This window comes from Rhinolophus sinicus, linkage group LG12 (genome assembly GCF_036562045.2).
Source record: "Rhinolophus sinicus isolate RSC01 linkage group LG12, ASM3656204v1, whole genome shotgun sequence".
Taxonomy (NCBI): domain Eukaryota; kingdom Metazoa; phylum Chordata; class Mammalia; order Chiroptera; family Rhinolophidae; genus Rhinolophus; species Rhinolophus sinicus.
The window spans coordinates 11,275,505-11,296,672 of record NC_133761.1 but is presented as its reverse complement, the minus strand read 5'-3'; the positions used below and the strand labels follow the sequence as shown (position 1 = coordinate 11,296,672).

The window sequence follows — 21,168 nt, the reverse complement described above, 5'->3', positions numbered from 1 at the left end:
GGCTTTTGTTGGGGTCCATTTTCACAAAGTACTCATTTCGTGCAGTTACCGTTATCCGACGACAAATGGAAAACCAACATACTTTTGAGGTGTGGAAGTAGGATGGCTGTGGGCTTACTAGCTATTTCCTACATGTCAGCCTCTCAGTGGGTGAGACTTCAAGCTCCTTACATGCCAGGTAACCACTGGCTTTTAAAATTCTGCCCTCGGGCCTCAACCAGGCTGGGCTGTGAGGTGCCGGCTCTCCTCTGCTGACAAGATGCCTTTTAAAATCCTTTTCTACTATGATGGTGAAATAATCAAAAGCTGTAAAGTCATTTATTTTTCTGTCAGTATTTTAGGATTCGAGGCCTTCTGACAAAAGGAATAACTTGTCATAAAATCAGAAAACTAAAAGGAACGGAAGAAATCATTTAGCCCTGATTTTCCAGATGAAGACAACAGGCTGGCTTGGGACAAAGTTCAGCTCGTGGGGGAACCAGGACTCAAAACTTTGCCTCTTGATGACAAATCAGTGCTTCTTCCCCTGCACCTTCCCCTGCTGAATGACTGTCAAGCACTTTCAATTTTATTTGACTTGTCCCTGTCTTCTTCAGAGGGGGACATAGTTAGCTCTAAGGTCAGGGTGAAAACATCTTTAGTGCTCTTCTCCAGTTGCCACAATAGGATGGTAGTGCCCTTTTCAGAGGAATTTTGATGCAGAAGTGATTTAGGATTTGGAGGGGGGGGAGTTAAAAGCTAATGGTTAATCTCTTACCAAAAAAGGGGGTGAAGGGGTTAGGAGGAGGGAGGGCTTGGGTTGCTAAGGAAGGAAAGGAAGGGTGGCAAGAGCAGCTGAAGTTAGGGAGCCCCACAGAAAGGATGCAGGGAACCCCTGAGGGTGTCGGGATTGGAAGAGGAGGGTGAGCCTCAGACCTCAAGAAAATTCCATGGTCCGTGGTCCATAGATTGTGTGGTCACTACGTTTGCTGCTAGTCTGGCTGTCACCACATGCCTGTCAGCATGTCATGAATGTCCATAGGACCTACCAGATTCATCTCTTACCTTCCAGACAAGGTGTTTTGCACCGTGAATATACAATTTTTGAATCATAAGCAGAAGCACAACTTTGAGTACTGGCAATACTATTTTACTGAAAATTGGGAGCTGCACAAATAGTTCTTTGAAACATAAAACTAAATGGATTTATACTTAATTACATTCAGCATTTATAAGAGGCAGTACAAAAATGGGTTCTGCTTTCACATGATGTAAATTGCATATTATACCATGATTTAAATAATAAGAATTCTATTACCTACTTCCCATGAGATACACCTTACTCAGAATGTCTGATGCTTCCCACGATAGATGGAAAACATGCAGTGATGTGAGCAGTTGAGTTTCAGCTCTCAATTCATTTTAGCGATGGTGGCAAGACTGAAGGACAATCCTTCCGTTGAAGAAGCAGAAGAGAAAGTTACAGGACTGTTCTGAACTCATCAAAAATGAAATTAGGCACGTGTGCTTCAGCAACCTAAAAAAACAAAGGAGTTAAATTATTCTTAGTGTTACCATTCAGAATAAACCTCAGATTTTCCACATGAAAAACTGAAGGAATGAAGAGGTCCTTCGGGGCCAGGGAACCCGGGAACCGCAGGGAAGCACTGGATCCACATGGGTGGGCCACTCGGAGGCCAGTGCCTCCGTGTCTTCCTGGGTTCTCTGACCTGGCATCTTAACTTCTTGGCACTGCTAACACCTGAGAGGGTGCTGCCCAGCTTACCCTCCCCCCACCCCCACCCCCAAATATGAGCTCCTTGACTCTTAAAGGGACTTTGATTTGCTGGGAAGTACTAAGAGGTAATCTCTTGGCAGACCAGGATGTTCTGGCAAATGAATGACCAGAGGGGAAGAGGAAGGCCAGCGGGGCAACCCCATTCCTTAGCTGTTCTTAGGGGCGGCCCTGAGGGCTGGAATTGGGGTGGTGTGGAAACCAGGTACTCTCCAAGTGCTGGAGACTGGTATTTTTAAAAAAGTAGTGTATAATTTTTTTCTGGTTATCACCTGCTAATTTGGGGAAATTTAGCAAATGCAAGAGTTTAAAAAGAATCTCTAATCTCAATCCCTTAGAGAAAACTAAAACTGGTAATTATTTCGTATTGAATTCTTCCGGGTTATACACACAAAAACTCTCTCTCAAAATTAGGATCACATAATCTTGTGTACTTTACTAAATCTTATATTGTGAATATCCCTGCACACATATCTTGGTGAACTTTTGTACATATATCCAGCAGGTAAATTCCTACTAGTGGAATTGCTGGGATAAGGTAAGTAAATTATAGAATCCTTTTTTTGATAAAATCAATTTCCCTCCCCAAAAGCTAAGCCAGTTGACACTCTCACCAGCAGGACTGAGAAGTAGTATTTCTCCAATCCCTTCCAAACACTAGGGACCCAATACGTGACCACCAATTTGATGGGTGGAAACAGTACTTTTACTGTTGTTTTGATTTGTGTCCCTAGAATAGAAATAAGGTTGAGCTTCTTTACAAATGTCTATTACCCATTTATATTTCCTTTTCTGAAAACTGCTTGTTAATATCCTTTGCCCATTTTCTTTTCCTATTAGGATTGGGTTGGTTATCTTTTTCTTATTGGTGTTAAGAGTACACTATAAATCAAGGAAACGGGTCTTCTGTTAATACTTTCTTTAACTTTTAAGAGACATTTGACAGAATTGTTGAATCACATTCAGCATTTATAAGAGAGCAAATTTCTAAATCTTTGCTTTTATGCTGTCCTCCCTTGGTGTTTTACATAGGAAGTTCTGAGAGCTAATATATTAATTTTAGTCAAATATCTGATAATTGTTTCATTTTTCAAATTAACTCTCTGTATTTTGATACATGGGAGATGTGAAGAGACTACTTTGCTGTTTTCTTTAACTACATAATGAATCAAATGGCCCAGCATTACTGACTAATATACCCTTCCTCCTCTAATTTGAGATGCTATTTTTCCTCATGTGGAATTGTATGTGCTAGGATTTATTTCTAGGCTACATATTCTAGTTTATTGATCCATCTATTGCGTCTCATAGCAGTACCACGCACTATTTTGATTTTTTGTTGTTTTACAATGTATTTTAATATGTGGTATGTTTTAATATCTTCTTTTAACGAAAAATCCTATTTTAGCCCATTTCCTATGAAAGTTTTACAAATCTTTTCCAAGTTAAAAAATTATCTGGGATTTTAATCATAACTACAGTAAACCTATAAACTAGAAAGAACTGACGTCTCTCAAATATTTGAGTCTCCTCATTCAGAAACATGGATTTGAAATTGTATATTTTAAAATTTTATAGTTTTTTCTAAATTGTTCTTTCATATTTCTTGAAGAGGTTATTCTCAACTGTATTATTTCCTTGTTAATTATGTGAATAGGATCTTTTTTACATTTTACTAGAATATTTACACATTTATTCTGTAACCAGCTTTTCTGAACTCTTAATAGTTTTTCACATGATTCTATTGGATATTCAATGGAGACAATTACATCCTCAATAAATACAAATTTGTTTTCTTTCCATTATGCATATTTTTTGTTTCATTTCTTACTGTCTCGCACCTGTACAACAAAAGCAGCAGCGAGTCCTATCACCGGTATAGTCCTGGCTTTAATGAGAATGCCACTCGTGTTTCACTATTAAATATGACGTTGCTAGTTAATTTCTAAAACACCTTTGGCTTTTGTTATAAAAAAGTATCTTGATTCCTGAACTACTCATTTTTAAAAATCATATTGGCTTTTCAGCATCTATGAAAGTCTTACATTTTAACATCCATGTCTCCACCTTGAGCTAACACCAAAGTGGAATTAGTAGCAAGAAAGGAAGAGGAAAGCATTTCTGTTTCTTAAAAGGTGACGAGTTGTCTCATTTTTTGAAACCAGGCTCATCTCTAACTTTAGCTGTGGCACAAACTTAACCAGACTTACTGTGGGAACCAGATTACTGGGGAGAGAGAACAAACCACACCTGATTATTTCTCTGCTGTGGCCATTTAAGGAATTCTCTCTGGACTGTCCATCTAAACTCCTGAACTGGGCGAGTTGCTCACAGCAGGACAGCATGGCACAGGGTGAGAAAGAGAGGGAAGCTGTATTAAACTCTGTCTTCTTGCAAAGCCACTGAAAATGGTGGGGAGGTGGGGAATTTTCAGAGCTGTGGGCCAGAGCAGTCGCGAGGGGAGAGGCACCCACTGGGAATGGGTCCAGGGTCAGTCTTCATACTATCTTTTAACAAAAAGGGCATCAACATGGTTCCTTATCACTTACCCTCCTGGGTAGCTTTGTGTACCGAACATAATCCTCCAGGAACAGAAGGGCACCCACAACATCCGCAGGCATCTCAGGTATCTTCTGGCTGATAAGAGGAACAGTCCGCATCAATTAACTGTTTTGCACGTAGTAGGCCCTCAGTTAAGCTACTGAAAGACTAAAATGGCAGACTACTAAATGAAGTGAAAGAAGAAACAAATCTATAGAACATCCTCGATTCATATCAAGTCATTATCCTGCTCACATATCTTCAAAACATAACCTAGAGGATAAAATCTAAACTTCTCTGTGGTTTGCATGGCCCTTCATAATATGGTCCCTGCTACCTGTCTAGACTCATCTCTCTCTATCCCTCAGCACTTCCCAATTCAGACTGGCAGGTCCGTGAACAGGCTACACTTGCCCATGCCCTTCAGTCTCTGCAGCTACAATTGCTCTGCATGTGTATTTGACAGTAAACTTCTGGACAGCTTTCTAGTCTCAGCTTGGGTGCTTCCTCCTCTGGGAAGTCCTCCCTGACTCCTATGGGCAGATGGCCTTTTCTTAGGCTCTGGATAGACTTAGTATCTTCCTCCAAGCCTCTTCAGTTTTCAGTTGTTTGTATGGTGGTTGCCTTGAGGGCCTGGGTCATGTCTTCATCGATCTGTCTCTAGCACCTGGGGTGGTGCGTGGACCACACTGTATATTGGAGGTGTCAAATAAATATGGTATCTTACAGTTTTCCATGCGGTTCCTTACAGTTTTCTACTCACGTAGTCACTCATACAACTATACTGCCAACTACTCTCTAGAGCTGAGAATGCAGCAAAGCACACAAAGTCTTCCTATGGGGCTTACATTCTTTCTTGCTTTCATCAGGAGTTTTTAGGTGTTAAAACTGTTTCTTCTTCACACTGTTAATGTCAGCTGTTGCCTTCTTTCTTCTCTTGCTTTGGGTAAGCCCCTTCCACCCGATGTGCCATGGTCCAGATGCTGCTCCCCACACTGGTGACTTCTAGGTGTTTCCATTTGTTACTGGCCATCTTAAAATGGGATTTCCCCGTCAGGCCAGTCCTTCCCCATCTTAGCTAACAGACTGAACAACACACACACACTGGGTGTTTTTCTAGGACATATGGTCAGCCTTGCTTCAAAGAGCAGATTTTTTTAACAACTGAAAAAATGAAAGAGAGCTCAGAAGGATGGGCAAGTCTCAAAAATGAAATTGTAACAATCACAAAATGGGGTCAATTGCAAAGGAAGGCAGTAGGTCTGAGCCCAGCACCATAGCTGACACAGGAACAGGCCTACACTTTCTCCCCCACGCTGGTCGCTACTCATGGTCATGACTCATCCACAGAAAAATCACTGTGCACCCAGCGGACTCCCCGGCAGGGTGACTAAGCAGGGGCACACCTTGAATTCCTTGTGACAGGTAGATGTGCCCTCACTTTACAGAGCAGGGTAAGCAGACAACCCCCATCTGTACCAAGGAGATAACACCGTGTTTCCCCGATAATAAGACCTAGCCGGACAATCAGCTCTAGTGCATCTCTTGGAGCAAAAATTAATACAAGACCTCATATTATATTATGCTATGTTTATATTTGTGTTATGTTATTATATTATATTATACCCAATCTTATATTATAGTAAAATAAGACCGGGTTTTATATAATATAATAATATAATACAAATATAACATAATAATATAATATAATAATATAATACAAATATAACATAATAATATAATATAATATGACGTCTTATATTAATTATATTATATATAATATATAATTATATTATACCCGGTCTTATAGTAAAATAAGACCAGGTCTTATATAAAATAATACAAAATAATATGATAATATAATATAAATACAATATAATAATATAATGTTTTATATTAATTTTTGCTCCAAAAGACGCATTAGAGCTAATTGTGCGGCTAGGTCTTATTTTCGGGGAAACATGGTAAGAGGAATTGGGCATTGAAGGTTCCTGGCCTGCTCTGTAAAATGACTCCATGTACGAGTGGCCATCTATACCTTGTACACTGCTCCACTGTGGAGCGGATAAACTGGCCGATCAGCGCCAGGAACTGCTCCGTGTACCGGGAATGAAACTGCTTCAGCAGGGTGAGCAGTCCCAGGACGAGTGGCGGCCAGTCCACAGGGTCGGCAGGTTTTCGGCAGACCATCCCTGCAAGGAAGGACAAATTACCAATGACACCACCAAGTGAAGTGCTCGCCTCTGGCAGCGTTCACTCAGTGCGAATGTTCATGGATGTGCACATGATCGGGTCCCATCACCTCTGGCAGGTGATCATCTGGAGGGAATGACAACTCTGGACTACATTTTGAATTAGGCCCGGGATGGATGGAAGCTTCTAGTGGTCTGAAGGATGCAGTGCAATATAGTGGTTACTAGTTTTTATAATTGCCATCACTGTTTCTTTTGGGTTAAACAATTAAGGCATGTTATTATTAAAAAATTGAAAGGTATAGATAAATGTAAATGAGAAAATAAAAATGACAGAAAATCGACGTCTATTAGTGGTAACATGGCATATTAGATGCCCCGAACTATTCTCTTCAAGGAAAATAATTAAAATGCTGGACAAAATATTTAAAAAGTATTTTTAAACATAATGTTGAGTGTTGTATCAGAAAAGAATCTGCAGCAGTCACGACAGTGGAGGAAGGAAATTTGTAAAGTGGGTGAGTGCCAAAGCTGGGTTTCTGAGGATTTCTGCCCAAATCTGGACACCCTGACCTTCTGCCTACATGGCTGCGTGGGGAGCAGGAGACAGAGCTTGGGTTTCCAGGGGGAAACACCGTGATGAAAAAGAACAAAGTTGGAAGACTTTGCCTGATTTCAAGAATTATTAAAAAGTTACAGTGATTCAGACAGCACTGTCAGAAGGATAAACAAATCGATGAACAGAAAAGAAAATCCAGAAACTGTCCCACCCTTATAGGATCAACTGAATTCCCACAAATATCCAAACAATTTAATGGAGAGAAATCTTTCCAACACTGAACTTGTGCTGAACTTGGATCTTTCATGGGGAAGACATGAACCTTGATCCCTACTTCACACTGTGGATAGAAAGGAATTTGAGTGGACCACAGACCTCAGTGTAAAAGCTACAACTACAAAGCTTCTAGAAAAAAACGTAGGAGACTATCTTTGTGACCTTGGGGGAGGCACAGATCTCTTAGGACACAGAAAGGACTAATTATAAAGAAAAAAAGAGATAAATTAGACAGCATCAGCATTAAACACTTATGCTTGTTAGAGTTACCAGTTAAAAAAATGAATACAGAAGCCACAGTATATGAGAAAAAAATCCGAATACATATATCTAACAAAGGACTTGTATTCATAATGTATACATAACTGTTACAACTCAGTGATAAGAAAGCAATCAACCCAAATTAAAAACAGGCAAAAGACTTGAACTGACATTTAACAAAGAAAGATATAAAGAATGGCCAAAAAGCACAAGAAAAATTGCTCAACATCATTAATCATCAGGGAAAGGCAAATTAAAATGACAATGAAATATCATACACACCCACTAAAATGGTTAAAATTAAGAAGACCAACATTGCCAAGTGCTGGTGGGGTATAAAATGGTACAACTTTATTATAAAGTTAAACTGGTAAGACAGATCCCCAGATCCCATATTTGGGTTCTTATGAAGGCGGAAATCTTAACCCAGTAATCCTGCTTTACCTGACCGAGGCCTTCCCACTTCTGAGTTCCTCAATGCCCACTGCATAAGACACTAACATTACTCAGAACACGTAGAAATCATCCTTTCCAGGGGGAAAGCAAATGTGGTATTTACAACAAAAGCTTGCTCTGTGCTGGGAGCCCCACAGAGACTCTTAACAGACAGACCAAGTAGGCACACGTTCTTAGCTCAGTCTTGAGAACAATGCTCACAAGGTTAAGTAAATTTTGGGGATATATACACACGCTGACGTTCCTTCTTCTGTCCTATTTTTTAAAAATTTGATTCCCAAGTTGACACATTAGTTTAACTCATGAAAAGAACTGTAGTCAGGTACAGACACATTTCTAGGACATGTAAAGGTTTTGTTTAACGATCTGAGAATTCCATGAACAGTGAGGTGCTTCCCATAGGCAGTTGTATAATGAAGGTACCTGACCTCAACCACAGGTACAAGGATGGAATTATCATCTCAATGGGATCCGTGAATGAATTCTTTAATGAAAACATGATATCTTTGAGCACTGACAGTTCAGCATTATAAAGGATCGTAGATTCTTAATTTGTAACCCAGGGACAACAGAGGGGGGACATGAATCTCTGAATCTTGAGACGAACCCTTAAATCCATCTTGGGATGGTTCTTGACATTGATTTTGACCAATATCAGGAGTTAGCATCAGTGGAGCACTTGCTCTGTGCTAGGTAATGTTTTAAGTATTTTAAAAATCTGATTGGCCTAAGAGGTGAACTAACTTGGCCACAGTCACGAGGTGATAAGTGCTGAAGCCAGAATCCAGACATATGTTTGTCTCCTCCCTCCTACAGCAAGTTTATTTATTGGGCGCCACCACCAAGCTCTGTGATCTGTGGCAGTGACAAGGATTGCTGTGGGAGGTGCGTCTGAGATCAAGAAACATTTTTGAATGAGAGAATAAAATCCTTAAAGAGACTCCACATCTTTACCCTAAAAAAGCGTATGAAATAGGCATGGAAATACTTCAATCACTGGTTAAAAAATAATAAATAACATTTACTAAAAAGCTCTCATAATACTTTTCAAGTAAATTTATAGTGGATTTTAAAATACTACCTAGAAACAAAGTTTGGAGACAGAGGAAGTACTTGGGAATCTATTAGAATTGTGATTATAAAAATGTTCAAGATAAAGTGATCAATGACTGAAAAAAAAAAAAAATTAGGGTTATGTCCCTGGACAGAACAAATCTACTGGAAGCCTTTGGTATCTATTGCTTGTACCAAATATTTTTACATGTTAATCATACATATCTTAAAGTATTAAATATTCCTGTATTAGTCTTCTCTCCCAACTATACTGTTATTCTTCATACCGCAGTTCTAGAAACACAGTAGGCACATACATTTGTTGAAAGGATAGGACATTAACCAAAAGCATTTTCTTTCACATGATACCAGCTGCTAAACATTAACGAAATGAGAGGGGCCAAGGTCCCCACACAATTTACTGGACGGTTGACCACTGGAAATTAAAGGTGGACTTTAGTTGGTTGATATCAAATCCACCGTCTACATTTCATGAAGGTGCATCATATTTCAGAGGCCCAAAGACATGGATGCTATAAATATGCATTTAACTGAGAAAAGATCTCATATGTGACATGACATTCTAGACACAGAGCTGTTTGGTTAGAGATTAAGCTACTGTTACTCTTACTTATTGCAGAGAATAAATGTGATACAGTACCTAGGTTTTTGTTGTACTGAAGTTTTGGCAACTGGGCGATCAAAAATAGAAAGTTGACAATTGGGAAGTAGGGTAAGCGCTTGGTTGTTATGTATATCTGGAAAAGAGAAAGGGAAGACAAATGAATGTTTTCTGCACGTTGCTCAATACTGCAGAACACATTTTCAGATGGAAAGCTTCCATTTTCTTTTAATGTGCTCTTCAGACTACCTAAAACTAGGATGGTCCCGTTAATTTGCTACCTGCAGAGTTTTATTTACCACCACTGACGCCCCTCCCCGCAAGCCCATAAATACCTGTATATCAATCAGCCCTTCCGGGAAGGGAACAGTTTGGCTTAGGGACTAGTAGTTACTTGCCCTCCTCCCCACAATCCTTTGAATGTCATTAACAAAGGGAGGGGACAAAAAGTGATGAGCAAGAATGGGACGGAAAGCAAAATACAGCAGTCAAGGCAAAGCTGGAGGGAAGGGCAGAGAAAGGGAAGGTGGGAAGGAGGGAAAGAGAAAGAGGCAGAAAGAGAGCTCCATATAGCAGCAAGTGGCAGTCCATAGTAGAAAGCCAGCAGGGGGTCCCCTTGCTTTTTCATTTGCTTTCCCCTGGCCTATGTCCCAGAGCCGTCTCCCTCCGGGTTCACCTGGCAGAAAGCTGGGCATATCCTGCTACCCTGCTCCTCCTGGCTGGCCTGGGAGGCAGGGTGGCATTCTGGCAGGAGCTGGCTCTGCTTAGATTCTGCTTAGACTGCCCAGCTCCATGGCTTGTTAGAGCCCCGGGGAAGTTACCCACCTCTAAGCCTCAGGATCCTCACGCAAGAACGGCACATTTCACAGAGTTGCTGTGAGATTAAGTAAGATGACCCATGGCTGGGTTAACACAGTACTGGCTTGACATGTAGTAAGTACTCAAAAAATGTGAGCTGCTATTTAGGTTCATAATCTTTTATCTAAAAACCTAGGGGATCATACAGATTTCAGAATTTCACATTTTACAGATTTTAGAAAGCTGATAACACTGTCTAGATCAACACCCTGTAATCAAAGTCATCAGTATCTGCCTCAAAACACAAATATTCACAGGAGTATCAACAGCCAGGAACAGGTTTGGCCACCAAATGAAATTTGGCAACAATTTGTGAAAAAACAACAACCCAGTTCTCAGAGATTTTTGGAGATCAGAATTGCAGAGAAGAGTCTGTAGCCCCAGATTACACTTGTGATTACTGTCACCCAGAGGGAAGCATCTTTGGGGAAAGAAGGACAAATGCAACCATTTAGTTGTAGTCAAGCAGCAAACCTCAGAGAAACCTAAAACTTCTCTCTTACAGACAGAGCACTTTTCACTGTTTAAGGAGCTCTGACAAACACTGTATCGTTTGGTTCCACACCGGAGTCAGGCAGGGATGGTGTGAGCGCAGCCTTACGTAACGTGCAGTGAGAGGAGCTCAGAAAGGGCAGGGACTTGAGGGAACGGAAGCCCTGGGATCTGCACCCGGGCTCTCCCAGTATTTTAGCACAGCAACTTGCCAGCTGGGCCATGTCACCGTTTGTACCCCACCGCGCCCCACCACACCATCACATCTTTTAACTATGAACCTTATTCAGCGGATTGTGAATGCCAGCTGCCTCCAGATAGGCTGTGATTTCATATAAGAGTGTGTTATCTTCTTTGGGGTAAGGAAGAGAAGGGTCCTGATAGTGGGCTTCGATATCCGCTAGGAGAGCTCTAAACGGAGGGAAAATAAAAACCAGTGATAAACGTTAGAGATGAACGGAATTTATACAACAGTTAGTATAGGCTATGATGTCATCTTTCACAGCCCCAGTTTTCTTATCTGTAAAAGAAGAAACAGAGGAAGAAGGACCTGCCAACTCTTGAATCTTCTAATTCTCAATTTCCAATTGATCGTAAGTGGAAAATTTAACCTATTTTATATTTTGGAGTCAACCCAAATCAAACGCTTTCGTCATTCAATTTTTATAAATTGACTAAACTCTTTTCACACCGACTTTGTCAAAAGTACTAATGCTGTGACCGAGAAGCATGGATTATTTGTTGTTAAGTCAAAGGCCTGAAATGAGAGCAAGCTGGTGGTGAGGTGGAGGGTATGACTACACTCCGGGGTGTGTGCCCAGAGCCACTCCCAGTCATCAGCGTGCCTCTAACTGCCCTCGGGGTGCTTAGTGACTCAGTTCTGTGGAAAGTCAGGTGTGCATTTGGGAAGTTAGTGGTGTCGACACCCTGTGCAATCGAAAATCCATGTATAACCTTTGACTCCCCCAAAACTTAACTACTAACAGCCTACTGTTGACCAGAAGCCTTACTGATAACATAAACAGTTGATTAACATATATTTTGAGGGGTGGCCAGTTAGCTCAGTTGGTTAGAGCACGGTGCTAATAACACCAAAGTTGCCAGTTCAATCCCCACATGGGCCACTGTGAGCTGTGCCCTCCTTAAAAAACAAACAAACAAACAAAAACATATATTTTATATGTTATATGTATTAGCTATTGTACTCTTACAATAAAGTAAGATAGAGAAAATAAAGTATTGAGAAAATCATAGGGGCAGCCGGATGGCTCAGTTGGTTGGAGTGCGAGCTCTGAACAACAGGGTTGCTGGTTTGATTCCCACATGGGCCAGTGAGCTGTGCCCTCCATAACTAGATTGAAGGACAATGACTTGGAGCTGATGGGTCCTGGAGAAACACACTGTTCCCCAATATTTCCTAATAAAATTTATTTTTTTAAAAAAAGAAAATCATAAGGAAGAGAAAATATATTTATAGTATTTATTGAAAAAATCTGCATATTAGTGCTTGCACAATTCAAATCTGTGTTGTTCAAGGGTCACCTACAATTGCTTTCTCAATCTGCGCAAGCACCTACCTAGCACAGTGTCTGGTGGGTATTAAGTGATTGATATATGTTGGTTGAATAAATGACTCCATCACACACACACCTACCTACCCACCCACCTAAGGTACAATACTGAGGGAAGAGGCTTCTGAAGACAGTTGACTATCCAGGGTAAGGAAGCCTATAAATGAACAGAACCTTCTCACCCAAAGAGAACTTAAAAGAGTAGGTGCTGAAGAGGCTGGGATGCCAACTGATGATGAACAATGCAGGCCCGATGGCTCTTTTAGGCGCAGGCACTTACTTGTTGAGATTCTCCAGGGCAGCTGCCAGGTGTTTGGAGTCAAACCGACAAGAATAGTTTAATTCATTGGCAATCTGTTGTCTCAGAATCTGCATCTGCCCAACCTGTGATGAAGCAAGAGAAAGAACAGGTAGAACAGGTAAATATTTCAAAGTGATGGCAGGAGGCAAACACCAAGATGACACCTTTTCAGGGGAGGATCACCACACTCTACAGAACATTGAAGGCTGGCGAGGGCTGGTCCATGGCTCAGGAGACCCTTCAGGGGACATCTGGGTAGACTCCTGGACGCCACCCTCAAAATGTTCCCAAGGTCTAACATCTTACAAAGTAATTCATTCATGTTCAGTTGTTCATGTATTAAAGGAGTCACTTTTGAAGCTCTATTTTTGCTCTTTTGGAGTAAGATCTCCAAAGTTATTAGCTGCGATGAGAAGCCCTACTTCCTGCATTTGTCCTAAACAGAACTCTCTCAAGTCCTGAGGATGCTATGTCACTCTGATAGTCTAAAATGTGGTGAATATTAGTCTCCCACACCACTCGTCAATATAGATCATATAATAATCTGGGTGAAAAAATAATCTACATAATAAAACCCACCAAGAAGGCCCCTCTAACAATGTTAACTCCTAATCCAGGGGTTCTCAACCTTGTTTTTGTACCTTGAACCTCTTTGGGAATCTGGTGAAGCACAGGGACACTCTTCTAGAATAATTCTGTTGTATGTACAAAATAAAACACATAGGGTAACAATGGAAGCCGAGTGTAATGAAATATAATTATCAGACTATTAAAAGAACAGGTTGTGATAGGAGTTATGTCAACATGGTGGATCAACTGCTGTAACTTCCAAATGGTGACGAGCATATGACGACTGTCAGGTGATGGTGAACTTTGGGGTCCGGTATGGGACAGATGTCAGCTTGCTCCCATAGACTTGTCAGCATCCTAAGCCAACAATCCACTCTGACTTTTAGTGCCAGTAAACTTCTTATTTTCTATTCTAGAAAAAGCATTCCTAAAAGGTTAGTGCTGGGGCAAGGAGGAACAAGAGTGAAGGCTGCTTTATAATTCCAGCAGCAATAAGGTGGAAATGAACACATTTCCTTTGACTTGCTGGGGACAGAGAAAAATCAAGAAAAAGAGTGGCCTTCTCTAAGAGCAAAGCTATTGTTTAGATAAACGAAGCTTGTAACAGCTAAAAAAGTGTTAAATGACCTCAAATGTATTCCTTTCGACAACTGTTCTTACTATTCTACTTATGTGAAGAAAATAAAAGTCAATGCAAAAAAAATTGCTACGTATAAGTAAGAAACTTTTTGTGAATAGATATATATCATTTACAAACCAGAATAGAACAAGTGCAAGAAAATAGTGGGTTCTCTCAGGCCACGCAAAAATGTCTCTCCAACCTTGTATCTGGCCCATTTAATTTCTGGCTTAATTCTAGATACGCTATGTCAAGGGTTCCCTTGAAATGAGCAATCTAGAAATGGGAACAGAAATCAAGTCAGTTTAATATAACTTGTTCTTATTTAAAGCGTGAATCTTGGTGATCAACACTTTTTCTTTTTGGTGCTCACTTACTTTAATACAATACTGGAGAGGCCAAGGAGCCTGGGAGCATGATAAACTCATTCCATCTATTTATTTACTTGTTTAGAGCTATCTGGATTATCCCCTTGTCTCCACAGTTTCTCTAGAGTTGCACTGACAAATACAGTAGCCACTAGCCATATGTGGCAATTTAAATTTAAACTGGTTAAAATGAAATAAAATAAGAAATTCAGTTCGTCAGTCTCATAGGTCATGTGTCAAGTGTACAATGTGTGCATGTGGCTAGGGGCTGCCATCACTACTGACCAGCACAGACTGTTTCCGTCGCTGTTCCAGATCATTAGCACAGCTTAGTGGATGCAAGCTCCCCAATTCAGGAGGAAACGACAACAAAAGTCCTTGGGAGCCTATGTAAAGATCACTGACTTAGACACGGGCTACTACTGAATTACCAGCAATTACAACTAACAGCAGTCTGGAAGAGCCACTGGGCTGCAAACCATCTGGCAGCCAAGAGGAAAACCTCCAAGCCTCTCCCCAGAACGCCTACAACCACCCCTGGCTTCCTACAGAGGTAAGACCTCACCTCCTAGAAGGTTTTCCAGCAATCAGAAACTAGGCCGGCGTGGTATTTCACATAGTTTCAGTATCTGAAAATCACCTGGCTAAGGGAGCAGCAGACCTATATAGCAAGAGGACATCTAGCAGACTCAAAGGCTCCTTGTGTTACCTACCATGTTTAAGTTTCCAAATTACACACACACACACACACACACACACTCACACACAGAAAACATAAACAATTCTCTCAAATTATGGGCAATACATTGTGAATTTGGCCGAGACACAATGAGTACTGTCTCCATGAGCAATTTATTTAGCTGGGAACAAGAGAATGGAACTTTTCTAAATTCCTATAGCATTCTAGACTCTTCCTGGGGTACGTGGTACTTTTAACCATGAATCAGTTTTCCGTCAGGAGACCTACTAGACTGTTAGCAGGCTTTCTGAGGAGACAGGTAGTGTTTCCTTTAACAGTATCACCCAACAACTGACAAAGTTTTGTACTTGACAAGTATTCAATAAAGGGTTGTTGAATATCTTGGGCCATCAAATGATGAAAGAAGGACACACAGAGGATCCCTGGGATCCACTGTCAGTGTCAAGGCAGGATAACAGAGGAGAGCACATTTTACACTAAGTTGATTTCCATCCAGTAGATCAATCTCCTCATTTCACGTTCTTATTCATGTCCAAAGACTCAGTATTCTATTCATGGTGTAAGGATGATTCATGCCCCAAAGAACCTGGCTTTCTCACATCTATGCAGACACAAGAGGGGAGAGACAAATGGTCCATAAACTGACAGAGCGGTTCATTACAGGAACTTATTTTGAGAGGATACAGTGTTATTGAGGGAGGAAAACTTCCATTTCCTGTGTGAAAGCACCTCTTGCCAAAAGGCATTTCAAAAAGAAACAGATTCCTTGAGCAAAAGGAAAACAAAAAGCCAATGAAAAGCATACTTAAGAACAGTTCCAGAAAGGGAGATAAAGAAACAAATGAATTTAGAATAATGGATAGAAGTGTTGTATTTTTGTTCTAATGACAAAAGAAAGAAGAATGGCTTTCTTTGGGCAACAAAATTACAATAAATTAATAATTAAAAAAACATAGCATTGATTATCACCCTCTCCTTCACAACATACCTTCATTATAGCCTCGAGATAAGCTGTCCAAATCTTCTGTGTTTTGGCAATGGCGGAAAAATAAATTTTATTCGAATTTGCTGAAAGGTTAAAATACAATTTTCTATTTAGTGAATTTGGAAAGGCTACAGTACAATCTCCACCTCAGGCTCATTTCAGAACACTCACCTACAATACTTTTGAGGGGGCTGACAGCATTCATGAGGGTTTTTAAAGTATCCTGAACAGTTCTGTCTCTCAGGATAATTTTCTGAAACATACTGAGGAAATTCTAGAAAAGAAGGCAAAAATCAAAGAACCAAACGTAATGAATAAAGGAGTAAGTACTCCAGTTAAGTGAAATGTCAGGTAGAACACAGACTAGCTTAAATCACACCACACTGTAAATAGGACAACAGGGGGAAGCAGTTAACTTCCGCTTCCTATTAGAAACATCCCTTGTTTCCAGGAAGAGTGGCTGGCTTCAAAGAGAAAAAGTCTTATCTTCCCAACATGAAACCCACAAATCCCATCTACCTATAAAAATACTATACTGGCCAAGAAATTCTAGTTTATTCTCGTTCTTACATACCTAATGGGAATCTCATTTATAATACCTGATGTCAGTAGGGGAAGCATGGAAGACGAGCTAACGATCAGCTCTCATCTCCCCCAGGGGAGCACGAGACATGCATGGGAACCAACAGGCTCACCTGTAGCTCCTTTACAATCATGAAGCACAGAAGCCTGTCTAACCCGTTCAGGCCGAAAGTCCCCAGCGTGGTCTGGATTTCTGAGAAGAGGCGGCTGCTAGTCACTTCTTGATGAGTTTTCATATCATACCAAGTGTTCAGCTGGTCAATGTGACACGTCATTCTAAAAGAAAAACAAAACACACCCCAAACCCAAAAGCAGCTGAGAATTCTTCATCAAGAGATGTGGGGTTCAACAGGATTTGGGGTATCAGACATCAAGAACAGTCACGATTTGTGCTGAATGACCTCTGTACCTAGGCACCCAAAATATCTCTGGGGTGACACTGGATGGACCAGGCAGGTAAAACTGAGCCAAACCACCTTTTCCTGCCCGATGCTGTGTCACTACTTCATTTCCACTGAGTTAGGCTGTTTGGAGTCATGTTAACAGGACAAGGTTAGGTTCATTGTCAGGCTGGAGGACTTCAGAGCCCAGTGGTCTCTCCACAGGGTCTTGAAATTTCTAGACTGTGGACCAAACAGCCTTGTGTCATTTCCATTTTAGTAAGAAAGAAACTGAGTCTTGGCGCCCTATCTAGCCGTTAGAGTATGATGACAAGGCCATTTCCTCTTTCCTCCCAATTCTGGTCATCAACCACCTTCTAGACTCAGGAGTGAAAGGACGATGATGATAACCCACAATATTCACTGAGCACTTCCTACCCGCCAGGTGCTAGGACCGTTCCACATGCTTGCTTTTTCCTCCTCATAATAGCTTTGTAATATATAAGCCATTTGAAACTTGTGAGATGACTGAAGCGTAGAGAGGCCGGATTCCAACACCACGCCCTTAGCCACCATTTTAAAGGTCCTCAAATGTTGGGGTAGGGACCTTAAGTCACTGGTAGAGTGTGTTGAAAAACAGATGGCCAGATTCGGTAGTCCTGGCACGGAGCCTCAGACACGGCAATTCCATGAACTCGAGAGACAATATGCCCCCAACTGTGAGAAGCAGCACATATCTTTACCGCAACGGGGTTTTGGAGGCAGTTAAGAGAGCTTCAGGAGCTAAGGAGATTTAAATTCAGAAGTAAATGAGAAGAACAAGACGCTCTCCGGAACTGCACAGGACCGCTCCTTTCCAGCTTCCAAGTGTCCTTCCTCCATTGCAGTGCTGGTGGCACTTTCAGTGTGTCACTTAAGAGGCTTCCAACACTGATGATGAAATCAGTATGTGACATGGAAGTCCCATTTATGTTTAATCCTTTCTGCAAGTATTACCATGGCATTAGGTGGGTTTTCTAGAAGGGAAAACCCATTTTCTAGAAGGGATGGGTGCCCAGAAAGGAGGAGCTACAAAACGTTTTGGCTCTCTTAGTCTTCTTGGCCCATGAGTCACAGACAAAAGTCATTTCTACTGGAATTTTTGGTCAAGTTTCCTAAGTTTGAAGAGACAAAAATAAGCCTGAAGTAGAGGGCGGTACCAAGGAGACAGGTCCAAGAACATCTAACTTACACACATTCAACTATGCACAGCTGGACAGAGAAAGAAGAGAAATCACCTTTTCCTGGGTAATCCCACCAATCGCCGCACTCAGTGAGCACGTGTGTGTGTGTGTGTGCGTGTGTGTGCGTGAACACGAGACACAAGATGTGAATCTGCCTTCACTCAGGCGGTCTCAGTACCTACTCACTGCTTCGTCAGAGGTCAGCCAGAAAGAGGAGAAAGACCGGCTCAGGATTCACCGAGAGAAGCAGCTTGCCAAGTCTCGACCATGGTGCCCACTCAACATATTCTCAATGGCACTTTTGAGGATGTGAGATTTTCGCTCATGTGACTTACTGCATGCAAAGCTATGTAGTCTGTCCTCGAATGAGAGACACAGTGCTTGAGTTGGGCTCCAGAGTTGGAGGGTCTGGTGTGTATTCTGGGTCCACCATTTATTAACTCTGTGATCTTGGGCAAGTGACTTAGCTTTTTTGTGCCTCGGTTACTTCATCTTTAAAATGGGAAGAAAAACAATGCCCACCTTGTAAGAATCTTGTAATGAGTAAATGAAGGGGGGTGTATAAGGTCCTGGGAGGAGTGCACAAAATAAGTGCTTGATAAATGTTGGTTCTTACTATCAAAAGTACTTGGGTGTTGGGCCAAGAAACCAGAAGTTCATCTTAAAAGGTCGGGAAATGAGTCGACAAGTGCAAGAGCCAGTAACTGGAATGGAGGCGTGTACCAGGGTTACATAGGTACAGATGAGCAATTTGTAACTTTAAAATGTTTTAATATACCGGAGAGTCCACAGGCCTAAGTGAGAAGAATGTTAACTGACTGGAAAGCATGAGGAGCATAGACAAACGGTGGCCAAACTGACTCAAGGGTTGTCTTAATCTCTATATCTTTGGACTGAGGTCACCTCAGTCACACTGAGGAAAATATGCAAAAAAAGTGAATTTGAATAAACCCATTAGAAGGGATTCAACTGCAGCAGGGACCAGGGTGTGACCTGAGTATACGCAATATGTGAGTGTGTTGAGAGACTTCGATTGCCCACGGCGCTCAAGGCCCAGGGGAATGTCGATGCACCTACTTGGGGTCTGTGATCCGCAAGATTTCTCTGCAGAGTCGACCAATGAACGTTACGGACTCGTCCACAGGAGTAAACTTTGGTATTGGAATATGGGTGGACTGGTACATACTTTGCCAGTCTTGAATCTAGAAAGAACACAAAAATATTTAGAACATCTTTGACAAGTTACCCTAGTTATGCTTTTCTCACAGTTTTACAATGACAAGGTTGCATCTAGAGTGACAATAAATGTTCCTTGGTTTCAGAGGAAACTTTCAAACGGTATTAGTAGCCTCCCCGAAATGCCACATATAATGTTTATATGTAAAAAAAAATGTTTGTGAAAAAGTGAAGTGATGGAGAAGTGAGAAATAAGAAAGGACACAGGAAGTCTGGCTTTTTGTCTTACAAGTGAACATGCATCAGTGCAATAATAAAAATCCAAAATATTATAAGGCTGGAAGATACTTAATCTTTTCATACCTGAATCATATCAATTCTCTAATTAAAAGCTTACAGAGTGGCTCCTGGTTAACTACTGACTAAAATCTAACTTCTCAGCCATGACACTTAAGAATTTGTTGCTCAGGGGCAGCCAGATGGCTGTTGGTTAGAGTGCAAGCTCTTAATAGGGTCACTGGTTCGATTCCCACATGGGCCAGTGAGCTGCGCCCTCCACAACTAGATTGATACAACAACAACTTGACTTGGAGCTGATGGGCCCTAGAAAAACACACTGTTCCCCAATATTCCCCAATAAAAAATTAAAAAAAAAAAGAAAAAAAAAAAGAAAAAAAGAATTTGCTGCTCAAACAACCCAATTAAAAACTAGGCAAAGGACCACAGTAGACATTTCTCCACAGAAGATATACAGATGGCCAAGAGCACAGGAAAAGATGCTTCACATTATTAGTCACTAGGGGGATGCAAACCAAAACTACAGTAAGATACCACTCCATACCCAGTAGGGTGGCTATAATTAAAAAGAAAAAAAAAAGGCAAATAACAAGAGTTGGTGAGGATGTGGAGAAATTAGAACCCTCAGACATTGCTGGTGGAAATGAAAAATGGTGCAGATACTGTGGGAAACAGTTTCGTGGTTCAGTAATAATTTAAACATAGAATTACCATTTGACCCAGCAATTCCACTTAGGAATGTATTCTGATCAAAGTCTCAGAAGAACTGTCAGTCAATCACTTGTGTTATAACAGTGACAACAAACAGCTTCATTCTGTACCCATTTAATTATGTCTGCTTTCTCCTTAGGATAGTAAAGTCCCAGAGGCCAGGTGTCATACCGTGTTTCCCCGAAAATAAGACCTAGACGGACAATCAGCTCTAATGTGTCTTTTGGAGCAAAAATTAATATGTATCAGACCCAGTATATTATATTATATATTATATTATACCCGGTATCATATCATATCATATCATGTCATATTATATCATAAGACCCAGTCTGATATAGTAAAATAAGACCGGGTCTTATATCAATTTTTGCCCCAAAAGATGCATTAGAGCTGATTGCCTGTCTGGGTCTTATTTTCGGGGAAACACGGTATAAAGTTTTCTGCAACTCTCACAGCCCCAAAGATATTCGTGACTATCTAGTGCTAACTGATTTTTAGAAACTGTTTAAATGAACTTTGTTGTTGGCATTTCTGAGGTTTAGGGTATGTATTTTAAATGTCAGAAATAATAAATACAGTCAAGAATTTAAAATGTATT

The 21,168-nt window shown here is 40.9% G+C and overlaps 1 protein-coding gene across 7 annotated transcripts in view; it reads right to left on the bottom strand.

Moving 5' to 3' along the window:
• WASHC5 (WASH complex subunit 5) overlaps nucleotides 1–21,168 on the bottom strand; it is a 63,245-nt gene that overhangs the window by 6,698 nt on the left and 35,379 nt on the right. For 5 of the 7 annotated variants that reach the window (XM_074316722.1, XM_019723053.2, XM_019723124.2 and 2 more), the window contains 10 exons: nucleotides 19,461–19,585; nucleotides 16,894–17,056; nucleotides 16,370–16,472; nucleotides 16,202–16,281; nucleotides 12,936–13,039; nucleotides 11,366–11,495; nucleotides 9,774–9,870; nucleotides 6,354–6,507; nucleotides 4,324–4,411; nucleotides 1,114–1,516 (listed from right to left, as the gene is read on the bottom strand). In XM_074316722.1, coding sequence (XP_074172823.1) covers nucleotides 1,460–1,516; nucleotides 4,324–4,411; nucleotides 6,354–6,507; nucleotides 9,774–9,870; nucleotides 11,366–11,495; nucleotides 12,936–13,039; nucleotides 16,202–16,281; nucleotides 16,370–16,472; nucleotides 16,894–17,056; nucleotides 19,461–19,585 — 1,101 coding nt within the window. In that variant the 3' untranslated portion in view covers nucleotides 1,114–1,459. Of the gene's footprint in view, nucleotides 1–1,113; nucleotides 1,517–4,323; nucleotides 4,412–6,353; nucleotides 6,508–9,773; nucleotides 9,871–11,365; nucleotides 11,496–12,935; nucleotides 13,040–16,201; nucleotides 16,282–16,369; nucleotides 16,473–16,893; nucleotides 17,057–19,460; nucleotides 19,586–21,168 lie in introns of those variants that run through there. The other 2 variants (XR_012490790.1, XR_012490791.1) reach the window with 1 other exon arrangement.